Here is a 12,585-nt window from a genome sequence, read left to right on the forward strand (position 1 = left end):
GTTCCCTATGGGAGCCTATTGATTTGAATGGAAGGCGCACCGCAAGTCGGATCAGGATGATTTGCGCTGTGAGAATCTTGAGGGGGAACTCCACGCCAAAATGGGAAAAAACGACTTGGGGGTCCCCCCCAAAATCCATACCAGACCCTTATCCGAACATGCAGCCCGGCACGCCAGGAAGGGGGAGGGGACGAGCGAGCGCACCCCCCCCCCCCCCCGGATCACACCAGGCCACATGCCCTCAACACCCCAAAGCACCTTGCCCCCATGTTGATGAGGACAAGGGCCTCTTCCCCACAACCCTGGCTAGTGGTTGTGGGGGTCTGCGGGCAGGGGGCTTCTCGGTATCTGGAAGCCCCCTTGAACAAGGGGGCCCCCAGATCCTGGACCCCCTCCCTATGTGAATGGGTATAGGGTACCGTACCCCTACCCATTCACCACAAAAAAAGGCAGTGTATGTAAATAACGACAGGAGACGTTTTGGAAAGTTTATTAAAAATCTTCATCCGGTCTTCTCCCCCCCCCCCGCTCTTCTCCCCCTCCCCCGCTCTTCTCCCCCTCAGCTCTTCTGCTCTTTTGCTGTCCGCTCTTTTGCCCTTGGCTCTTCTTCTTTCTCCGATCCTCCTCAGATGATGTCTCCGGTGATTATCCCGGTCTCCGGTCTCTGCAGCTTGTTATATAGCCATTAGGGGCGTGGCCGCCCGATGACGTCATCTGGAGACCCCACCCCCTTATGTCACAGATGATGTTGTCTGTAACATAAGGGGCGGGGCCTCCCGGTGACGTCATCGAGAGGTCACACCCCTAATAGCTATATAACAAGCTGCAGAGACCGGAGACCGGCATAATCACCTGAGACATCATCTGAGGAGGACCGGAGAAAGAAGAAGAGCCAAGGGCAAAAGAGCAGAAGAGCGGACAGCAAAAAAACAGAAGAGCGGAGGGGGAGAAGACCGGATGAAGATTTTTAATAAACTTTCCAAAACGTCTCCTGTCGTTATTTACATAACGACCCCACTTTTATGGGGTGAATGGGTAGGGTAGAGTAGGGGTACAGTGTACCCTATACCCATTCACATAGGGAGGGGGTCCAGGATCTGGGGGGGGGGGCCCTTGTTTAAGGGGGCTTCCAGATACCAAGAAGCCCCCTGCCCGCAGACCCCCACAACCACCGGCCAGGGTTGTGGGGATGAGGCCCTTGTCCTCATCAACATGGGACAAGGTGCTTTGGGGTGGGGGGTCCAGAGCTCCCCTGCCCCAAAGCACCAACACCCCCCTTGTTGAGGGCATGTGGCCTGGTGTGGTCCAGGGGGGGTGGGGCCGCTCGCTCGTCCCCTCCCCTTTCCTGGCCTGCCGGGCTGCATGCTCGGATAAGGGTCTGGTATGGATTTTGGGGGGGGGACCCCACGCCGTTTTTTCCCATTTTGGCATGGAGCTCCCCCTCAAGATTCTCACAGCGCAAGTCGGATCATCCTGATCCGACTTGCGGTGCGCCTTCCATTCAAATCAATAGGCTCCCATAGGGAACCATTGATTTAGAATGGAAGAAAAAACGTATAACGTGGCTTAACACACGTTAAGCCACGTTATAGCAATGTTATTCAGCGTCAGACGTTTTTTACAGCTGTAACGCTGGTCCTCAGAACGCGCAGGCCGTGGGTTCTTCTTGCAGCTTAAAAACGCCTAGGCCACTTACAGCTCAAAAACGTCTGTGTGTGCATGAGGCCATAGAATAACATGGAGGGGCATTTTTAAGCTGCAAAAAAAACGCCTGGCGCTACTTACAGCGGCTGTAAAAACACTCCATGTGCATGAGGCCTTAGTACCATTTTATAAAAAAAAAAAAAAAAAAAAAGGATGAAGGCTACTACTGCTGACCTTTTTTTTTTCTAATGAAAATGCTAGTTGCCTGGCTGATTTGAGAATGTTTACAGTTAACATGGTAAATTGTATGAAGATTCACTTCAATTATCCAGTCATGTGCAGATGAAATAAGTAAACAGGGATTTTCTTTTCACATGATTGGATGATTGAAAGAATCTTCACATAGTTTTTTTTAGTGAACTTTCTTGACCACTTTCAGCCCAGGGCAATTCTGACATTTCTCACATACATGTAAAAATCTGAATTTTTCTGCTAGAAAATTACTTAGAACTCACAAACATTATATATTTTATGAAAGCAGACTCCGTGGAGAATAAAACGAGGGCTGTTTAAATTTTTTACGCCACACGATATTCGAGCAGCCATTTATCAAATGCAAATTTTTAGGAAAAAATACACTTTAATGGTTTTTAGTAAACACAATAGAACCCTCAATTTTTTCTTTTCTTTTTTTTTTTGTAAAATAAAAAAAAGATGCTGTAAGCCCACGTAAATAGATACCCAACACGTCACACTTGTCAGCAAACTATGGTACATAAAATTTTCCATAGGTGACAGTTTAAATGCCTTCACAGATTACCAGTTTAGAGCCAAACAGGAGGTCTGAAACTAGAATTATTACTCTTACTCTGATGTTTGCAGTGATACCTCACGTTTTGTGCAATCACTGTTAACATATGCATACCAGACCTACCTGCACATTTGCATTTGAGCACAGGGGCATGGGGGCTCTTCAAACTATTTTTCTTTAGATGTATTTATTTTTTTACAATGTCTCTTTTTTTTATAAATCTTAATTACTATTCGTAGAATAGGGGAAGAACAACATGTCTTGTGATAGTATATGCAGACAGGTACTCTTCATGGACAAATATGGGGGTCTATTAGACCCAAGATCTCTCCTCTGCCCTCAAAAGCACCCGATCAAACTGAGATCAGTTTGATCAGCTGCTTTACTAGCCAGTAACAGATAGAAAACAAACAAACCAAAAACCGAAGTGACAAAATCCTCATCGCTTCCGCTTATTTACATCACAGAAGAGATCGGAGAACAGAAGATCCTCCCACTCTGAACAATGCTTCTGATGTGACGGTTTGCATTGGTCCCCGGCTCCCTGGTACCCAAGGTACGTGCCTTGCGGCATACCACAACGCATGATAATGCATTACCGTGCATTGTGTTGAGTTGTGTTAGAGAAAAATATTTACATGGACTTTTTTAGTGCGACTTTGGTGCAGCAGACAGGCATCCCATTCAAGCATTACTGCAGCACATAGATGTGAACCTAGCCTTGGGAAATCAGCCTCTGCGAGTCATTGGCCTAGAACAGGTATAGAGATAAAGAGTTCTGACATTTTTCGGACACTCATTTACAACATGCTAGTTCTGGATCGGTGACTTAAAATTACTGATGCTAGGCAAAAAGCATTTTGTAAAGGAGACAAGCTACTGCCCCAAACGTCTCTCATGGCATGATCACTTTAAAATAGCCACATGTCTTCTGGTTGAATTTAACCTTTGTGCCTCCTGGTGCTAAACCACAACTTTGTCATTCAGCTTTTAAATGCCAGGGTGGGGTTTTAGCACTGGGAATGATGGAGCCTCATCTTGACTTGGGAAGAAGTTACATTCACATTTACAGTCCAGGCCTAGAAAACAAGGATATACACAGGGATTGATTAAGTCTCGGTTCACATTTGTGCGATGTGGGAACGCTGAGAATATGCAGCATGATCCCGCATCGCATCCGCACCCTCTGGCAGTTCACACTGCCATATGCGATATGCAGGGGGTGTCAATTAAAAGTTAACGACAACCCCGGTTGCGATCGCATATCGCAGTGCGATCTGCAAGTTCGCACAGAATCGGATCGCACTAGTGTAAACCACTATGCGATCCGATTCTGCTGCGGATGAAAAAAAGCCTCATGTGCATGTTTATTGCAGATGCAGTGCGAATTCAGCCATACATTCGCAAAGCACATGAGATCGCATGTAATTTAGGAGCAATGTGCTCCGAATTACATGCGATCTCCGCAATCACACAAATGTGAACCGGCACTTAAAGACTAAGGCCCCTTTCACACAAGCGGACCTTTCAGATCCGCCTGTCTGTTTTTCAGGCGGATCTGAACGGATGCCCCTTGCATTTCTATGGGGCATCCGATGTCAGCGGAGACATGTCTGCTGACATCCGATCCGTCAAATCCGGACGGATGGAAACCCTTTTTTCCATCCGTCTGGTGGATCGGATCGGATGAGAACGGACAGACGGTCCGTTCTCATCTGATTCCCCCATAGAGAAGAATGGGGACCTGACAGCTCTGTCTCCGCACACAGCGCGGAGACACAGCTGTCATCCACCTGCTCAGCGGGGGAATCGGCAGATCGATCCCCCGCTGAGAAAAACAGAGTCCGCCGACGGACTACCATGTGTGAAAGGGGCCTAATATATATACTTGTTACCACTATATGTTGTCTTTAGTTTAAAACTATTGGTGTCTTAGAAATGTTTAAGCCAAGTTAGGTTCACTTCAAAATTCCTGACATTAGTTTACATCAGTTTGACACTGCTCAGTGTGTAATGCTTGATAAAATTATTTAACCCATTATTTATTATTAACACAACATAACTGAACCCTGTAATCTCTCCTTACCTGATCAAACAGCTGATGTTGGGCCAGATATCCCATGCAAGCTGGCTTTAAAATCAAACAGAAAATAGTAAAAAAAAAAAAATAATAATAATAAATATAACTATAAATACATACATACACACACACACAGTATAATTCAAGATTAAAACAATAAGCCACTCCACATAGCTGAATTATTCCTAGATTTGTCTAAAGTGGCCCTGTCAATATCAGTTAAGAGCATCTCCAGGTTACTAGTCAGTTACTGTTCTTCTAACGTCATCCAGCAAAAGTAGTTATGCCAAAATCATAAAGCCCATCCACTGCAACCTAATTAAGTTTAAAGTCATACAGAAGGTTGTTTTTCATGCAACACATCTAACAGACAGTGCAACCCCAGCCAGGGCATTTTTTCTAGTATTTAAACAAAGTGGGAGCTGGGAAGGTTTATAACATCTTTTGGGGTTTTTTTTACTGTCTTTGGCCTTACTAGGGAGAATTTGCCACACCTAGAGACAACAGGATCAGAGAGGAAATATCCCTAAGGTGAGGGTAAAATCTATGTAACCGAAACAGGTGTTATATGGGGTAGATGCATCATTGACAAATATGAAAGGCGTAAAATGCCTGCGATTGCAAAAACTTTGCCTACACATTGAGAGATTACAGGCAACAAGAGCATTTTAATCAGCTGGGGCCCTGATGCACAACCTCTATGCCTGTATGTAGAAAGACAATAGCGGGTAAGCTGAAACTAGGGCTGCACGATATTGGGGAAAAAAGTATATTGCGATATTTCGTTTTTAACTATATATATTGCGATATTTCTCTCAGACAGTCTCCAGAGGAGGGATCAGTTAGCAGAGCTCAGCTTTCTGCCAGGGGATCCACCACACTGGTAGAACTTCTCCCGCCCGGACAGCCCGAGCCTTGTGTCGGAGCCGGAGTGTAGAGGAAGCGGGCTGAGTGAAGTGTCTGTAGCAGCCTTTGTCCCGTGGTGCTCCTCCGCCATGCTTCGGACGTCTCTCCCCCCTCTCCTGCTGCAAACACTGTAGCCTCTCCGCCGCCATGCAATCCGCCCCGCACTCCAGCCCTCCCAGCTCTGCCTCTTAGTCAACAGCCGACCATTACTCCGCCCTGCTCCGCCCATTGTCTCTCCATTGAATCTATTTACAAAAAATTACAGCCTGATTCCCCCCCCCCCCGATGCAGCCAGGAGAGACAATGGGCGGAGTAATGGTCGGCTGGATACTAGAGGCAGAGCTGGGAGGGAAGTGTGGGACGGATGTAATCACTGTGAGTCCTCCTCCTCCCCTGAGTCCCGACTTCTCCCTGCCTAATGCCTGAATATCGTGTCTTCAGCGATATATCGCCCATGCCAGCAGAACGATAGTCGATATCACATCGACTATCGTTCAGCCCTAGCTGAAACACATAAATGCAGTAAAAACTGAAGTCTAATCTGCCTATATTTTTCTTATCATGGTAACACTGTATTGCTCTGGTCCCAGTGTGCTAAAAAAAAAAAAAAAAAAAAAAAAAATCGTGAAAAAATGCAACAAAAATGAAAAAAATAAATGAAAAATGTTTTTTTTTTTTTTTTTAACATACAGTGACCAGTTAGTGTCCCTGATCACTGCCACACAAGTTATATGACGACGCTCTACTGTTCCGGTGACAGTGTATAAAAGAAATTTTAAAAAAAATGACAACGTCAAAAAACTCGACATACCTCTTTCTAAATTACCTTGTACTGTATATTTTCCAAAAAGGGGTCATATTTAAGGGAAATTTGTACTGTTTGGGCATTTTTGGGCCTCAGGAAACGAGAACCGTCAGTACATCAGGATTGATCAATTTTCACTTCTCAACTGAGTCTCCGTTATACAGGAATCATTAAACACATAAGTGAATGGAAAAAGGTACTCTGCTGTTGAAATGTCAGCAACCAAGTTCCTAGGAAATAGAAGATGACAAATCTACTGGCAAGCACCGATGTATAACAGAAATAACAGTTTGGGGCACACTAAGCCTTTGATTATCTCCATGCAGACATTAAACTGTGGATAGCAATGGTGCTTGAGTAGTATTCAATACCTGATCCAGTATGTATCTATTAATAAACTCATTCACAGTCATCAGTTTTTGAGACCACTCTGCATCAGTGTATCTGGATCCCAGCTCCACAGGTACAGTACGGCATCCAGCCACTTGCTGCATGTATTCCAGGCTGTTTTAAAACAAATGCATTGTTGGAAACCTGCAATTAGAACTGGTTCATCACACACTGCTTTACAGACAAATCTAGCTGAATCTTTAATGGGAACAATGAGGCAACTATATATATATATATATATATTAAAGTGGTTGTACAGGCTGAAGATTGTTTTACCTTCATAGATTCTATGCATGAAGGTAAAAAACCTGCTGTATTCTACTCCCCCCTACAACCTCCCCTAATACTCACCTGAGCACCCTCTCCATCCAGCAATGTCTATGAGAGCCTTGCAATCCCTCTCCTCATTGGCTGAGACAGCAGTGGGAGCTAGTGAGCCAATGAGGAGAGAGTGGGGGGGGGGGAACAGAACCGCGGCTCTATGTGTCTTATGGATGCATAGAGCAGGGCTCGGAAGCGTCTTGCTATTGGAGGCACTGGTTAACGTGGAGGAGTGCCGGCGGGGGGACTCGAGAAGAAGAGGATCGGGCCGCTCGGTAAAACCACTGCACAGAGCAGGTAAGTATGACATGTTTGTTTTTGTTTTTTTTATAAACCACTTTAAGACAAATAAAAAGTGTTTAATTTAATTGGAGGTTCTCAAATTCAAGGTTAGGACTTTACAGGGGAGCCTGGTCTGGCAGTGCAGCTTCCACATACAGTATATTGGCAAATGTGTGCAACTAAAACCTCTGTTTTTTAATGTAAATTGTTGGGGTCAATTTATTTATTTATTTTTTGCAGGCTAGAGGGTAAGTGTGCGGGGAAATCTTCCATTTGTTTTGCTTTTCCATGTGCACCTTATTTCAAACGTTGGCTATAAATTGGGGCGATCGCCAGTCTTGTATAGATTGCTCAGTAATTTTGGCTTGGGGGCACATTGGACACCTTCAGCTGCCATTATGCTCTTGCTGGATTTCCAATGTGTACCATGCGCCTTTAAAGTGAAAATCTGGTCAATAGATAAGAAAGATTGAATTTAATTCCACCCCCATTCTAATCCCTCCACTAACTACCCTATAAAGCAGGGATCCTCAAACTATTGCCATCCAGCTGTTGCGGAATTACACACCCCATGAGGCATTGTAAAACTCTGACATTCACAGACATGACTAGGCATGATGGGAATCGCAGTTCCTGAACAACTGGAGGGCCATAGTTTGAAGACCCCTGCTATAAAGGAAGGATGTGTATACTTACCTAATTTAAAGGCGTCCTGGTCCAGTCGTGATCTCCCCAGCAGCCAGCTTGGAGGAGAAAATAGAGCAGCAACAACGGCTGCAGAGGCATCCATTGTAGGCTGTCCCTTCTCTACACTGAAGCAGGTGCTAGGACCCAATTGAAGACTGGACCAGAGGGAGGCTTCCTGAGGACCGAAAGCACCAAACGGAGGTCCCAAGGCAGCAACGGAGACTGCACTGGAGGAGCCAAATGTCGGACACCCTAAAGAAAGGTACACACCAGGGAGTGTGTGGCTAAGGGTCGTTGAAAGAGGCCAATTTCTGTTCAACCCCCCCCCCCGTTCAAGGAAGGTCAAGATCCAAGCCACCGAGAAGGAGCGAGGATGAACTTCAAGAGACTTACACCACGCAAAGTACCTCTTCCATGTACGATGGTAGATCTTCCTAGAAGTAGATTTCCCAGCTTTTAACGGTGTAGGAATCACTGACTTGGATAAACCTCTCATCCTTCAGCACCTGGCATTCAACAGCCAAGCCATGAAAGCCAGCGACTGTAAAGCAGGATGGAGGATTGGTCCTTGGGACAGCAGATCCTCCCTGAGAGAAAGCCTCCAAAGAACGTTGGCGGCCAGCTGCACCAGATCGGCATACCAAGCCTTTGGAGGCCAGTCCGGAGCCACCAAGATGACCTGAATCCATTCTGCCTCGATCCTGCATAGAAGTCTTGGCAGAAGCTTAAGAGGAGAGAAGGCATAAATCAGACGATACTGACCCCACTGGGCCACCAGCGCATCTGTGGCATCTGCCAGAGGATCCCATGATCAAGCCACAAACCTCTGCACCTTTCTGTTGAGCTGAGTTGCCAACAGGTCCACCTCGGGAATGCCCGACCGGAGACACAACTGATGAAACACCTCCGGATGAAGGGACCACTCCCCTTAGTCCAACGCCTGCGGACTGAGGTAATTCGCCTACCAGTTTTCCACTTGGGGAATGTGTACGGCAAAGAGGGCTGGAAAGAACCTCTCTGCCCACCTTAGAATGCTGGCTGCCGCCAGAGCGGCAAGGACACTTCTTGTGCCCCTGGTGATTGACATAAGCTACGGCCGCGGCTTTGTCTTATTGAATGCGCACTGGACATCCCTGAAGATGATCCGTCCAATGGTCCAGACAGAGTCTGACTGTTCGGAGTTCCAATACATTGATCGGTAGTCTGGACTTTTCCAGTGTTCAGATCCCGAGCAGAATGTTTGCCAAGGACGCCTCCCCAGTCAGACAGGATGGCATCCGTGGTGATCACTGTCCAATACAAGGGGAGGAAGGATTTTCCTAGGCGATGCGCTGGAGACTGAAGCCACCATATCAGGGACTCCTTTGTTCCCCGGCTCGGCCGGATCTGATTTTTTGTCTAGAGACTGCGGAGTCGTGTCCCATTTGGCCAGAGTTTCCCTTTGCAGGGAGTTTGTATGGAACTGTGCAAACATGACCACCTCAAAAAGGTAGACACTATCAGGCCCAGCATCCGCATGCAAGTCCAGAGGGATGACCATCTACTGGACAGCAGGAGAAGAATGTCAGCCTGCAATTTCTGGAGTTTGTCCAGTGGAAGGAGCACTCTGGCCAAGACTGAGTCCAGAGTTAGACCCTGATAGTCCTGCTTTTTGGACGGAACCAGAGCAGACTTCTGAAAATTCAGAATCCAGCTGACCTCCCGCAGAGTTCATATGGTGATTTCCAGGTTGTGCACCAGAGCAGTAAGAGACTCCGCTCACAGAAGGAGGTCGTCCAAGTAGCCCAGTACTGCAATTCCCCATTGTCGTAACAAAGCTAGCACAGGGGCTAACACTTTTGTGAAGACCCGAGAAGCAGAGGCGAGACCGAAGCATAACACCGCAAACTGATAATACTCCTCTTCCGCGGAAAAGCGGAGGAAGCACTGGTGACCGGACATATTGCAATGTGAAGGTAAGCATCCTTGATTTCGATAGAGGCAAGAAAATCACCAGTGCAAATGGACTCCATTCTGAACTTCTGCACATGCACAAAGCAGTTCAGCCCCTTGAGTTCCAGGATTGGACGCACCTTGCCTTCCTGCCTCGGAATTGTAAGCAGGTTTGAGTAAAAACCCTGAAAACTTTCCAAAGTCAGAATCGGGACAATCACCTTGAAAAGAACCTTGCTGGGGGTCAAGAGCGAAACTCAATCTTTTAGTCGGACCGAATTACTTTGTGGACCCACTTGTCTTGTACCAGGGAAGTCCACGGCTCCAGGAACCAGTGAAGACATCCCCCCACCCCCCATACGGGTGGGGGCGCACCTTTCATGCTGAAGGGGCCTTGTCTGTGGGTCTGGAGAACCCCGCTCTCGGCTTGCCAGGCCAGGTTTGTTTGGATCCTCCAGAGGAGGCTCTGAAAGGCTTCGAGCCCTTGTCAGTCGACCCTGAGGGACGAAAAATCTTCTAATGAGCCAAGAAGGAAGGCCCACATCTACGACGAGCTTCCTTGCCCTTAGTAGCCTGCGGAAGAAAAGCTACTCTTTCCCCCTGTGAGACCCTAAATAAGGGTAGCTACAAACGGGCAATCTCCTTGAAAGGGAAGATCAGTCAAGGCCTTTTTACAAGTCTGGTCCGCAGACCAGCATTTGAGCCAAAAGACATGCCGAAGGACCACTACCGAAACAGAGAGCCGAGCCACTAGCGGAGCCGCATCCAAAGAGGTATCACAGAGAAACTGCAGCCCCTTGACCAGCTTGTCTGCCAGCTCAGCAAAGGCAGGGGGGAGTTGTTCTCCCTCCAGGTCACGGCGTAAAAGCTTAGCCCACTCTGTCAGAGTTTGCGACACCAGGGCAAGGGTGAATACTGGACTCAGTGCTGAACCAGCCAGAGTGTACATCTTGCGGGCCACAGCCTCCGCCTTCCTGTCAGCCGGATCCTTAAAGGCTGGGGACTCTTCAACTGGAATCATAATTGCCTTGTTCAATTTGGAAACCAGAACGTCCACCACCAGTAGAACAGTCCACTTCTTAACAAGGGACTAGCAAATCGCTTAGGGACCCCAAGGGGAGGCTTTGGGCGTCCCGCTCTTTAGCGACAATTCTGTCAAAATAGGCAGGGAAAGGAAACACCTTTGCCACTCTGGATGGCTTATGAGTGCTAAAGGGAACCTGTGCCTCCATCGCAGCTGCATCCTCCATCTTCAAGTTCTCACGCACAGATACAATCAGTGCCTCCACCAGCGCCTTTTCGTGTGCACTTGCAGATGTGGAGCAATCATCCTCACTATCAGAGGACTCCGGGCACGTGGTTGCAGACCCAGCAGGGTGACCCACGCCCACGGCAGTAAAATTAGATTCAGGATCTGATGAGAAAAATGAGGCAGGGGTTCCTTTTTGCTAGCCCGTCGCCCGAAAGCCACCTCCACCTGGGACACAAAGGACTCCAGGACTGCCGTCAGTGCATCGATGGATGGTTGGGACCCGGAGGAGACCGCAGCCTCAGGGAGGGGATCAGATGGGGAGATGTGCTCTAAAGACTCCATGAGTTACCAGGGGGGCCCCATAAAAAGTGTAAAACATTGCAAAGGGAAAACCCCTAAGGTGCTGGAAGCACCACCCAGTAGCCAGACACAAAGCACCAATTGATCCGCAGCAGAGAAAGGGAACCCCACCAGATTCACCACCCAGCAGAAACAGGCACCTGCAGTCACCAGGATAATCTGTACTCCAAGTGCGGCGATCAGGAAGTGAAAAGATCCTGGAGTCAGCACTAGGGAATGAGGAGGGACTCCCACTGCCGAAATGGCCGCCCACAGGGCTCCACTGTAATAGCCGCCGCTATTTTCAATGGCAAACCACCGCAAAATGGCTGCCGAACTATAAAAACATGGCCGCTGTGCATAGAAACACATAGGTTAAAGCAAAATGGTGGCACCATGAGGACCCAGGAGGGATGCCTAGGCTACAAGGACAGGCCCAGGCAAGACAGGGGCCCTGGAAGGAGCTTCCACCAGGTACTACCCCCCTGCACAGCAGATCATCCGGTCGCCGGCGGCGCATCCCCCCCCCCCCTATCCCCAGTATAGTGCCCTTCCCCCATCCCACACAGCTACCCACCCTACCAGGAACCAGGTGGGCACTGCTCCAGACAGAACCCCTCACCTTAGAAATGGGGGGGGCTGTCAGCCAGGAGAAACGCTGCGACTCGGGCCGAGACCCGGCTGTATGCGACCTCCGAGGCATTTAACTCGCAGCCCAGCCCACGTCCAGCGGGGCTATGTCGCGTTCGACCTAGCGCATAGCTGAGGTCTGCGCACCGCCAGACTGGGGTGACCGCTGGATCTAGAAGCACAGAAGGTATGAAGCAGAACCAGGCGGATCCTTGCACAGCAGGTCACCCATTTCCTCTCCAGCAAGCCCTCAGGAGAATAATTAGCACAGCAGTTTTACTCCAAATCTAACTAGACTAGAGGCCAGAGACAGCAGTGCTTTTGATGACCTCACACTGCAGATATACAACTATTTGCTTACAGAATAGCAGTGTCCAAGTCACCTGTCAGCAAGTACAATGCTGTTTTTCAGGACAAATTTGAGACAAAATGATCATTTTTCAGGTTACTGCAGAGGTACAGTTTCTACAGATTTCCCATAAAATAGCAAACCTTCACTTTTTGGG

General features: G+C 48.0%; 1 protein-coding gene across 1 annotated transcript in view; it reads right to left on the reverse strand.

The window, feature by feature from the left end:
• LOC309559086 (lysine-specific demethylase 8-like) overlaps positions 1-12,585 on the reverse strand; it is a 32,696-nt gene that overhangs the window by 10,986 nt on the left and 9,125 nt on the right. Inside the window, exons 5-6 of the mRNA XM_082262221.1 lie at positions 6,618-6,750; positions 4,542-4,586 (exon numbers count right to left, since the gene is read on the reverse strand). Coding sequence (XP_082118347.1) covers positions 4,542-4,586; positions 6,618-6,750 — 178 coding nt within the window. The remainder of the gene's footprint in view (positions 1-4,541; positions 4,587-6,617; positions 6,751-12,585) is intronic.

The sequence above is a fragment of the Pelophylax lessonae genome (assembly GCF_965119305.1).
Source record: "Pelophylax lessonae genome assembly, chromosome: 6".
In the NCBI taxonomy this organism is placed as follows: domain Eukaryota; kingdom Metazoa; phylum Chordata; class Amphibia; order Anura; family Ranidae; genus Pelophylax; species Pelophylax lessonae.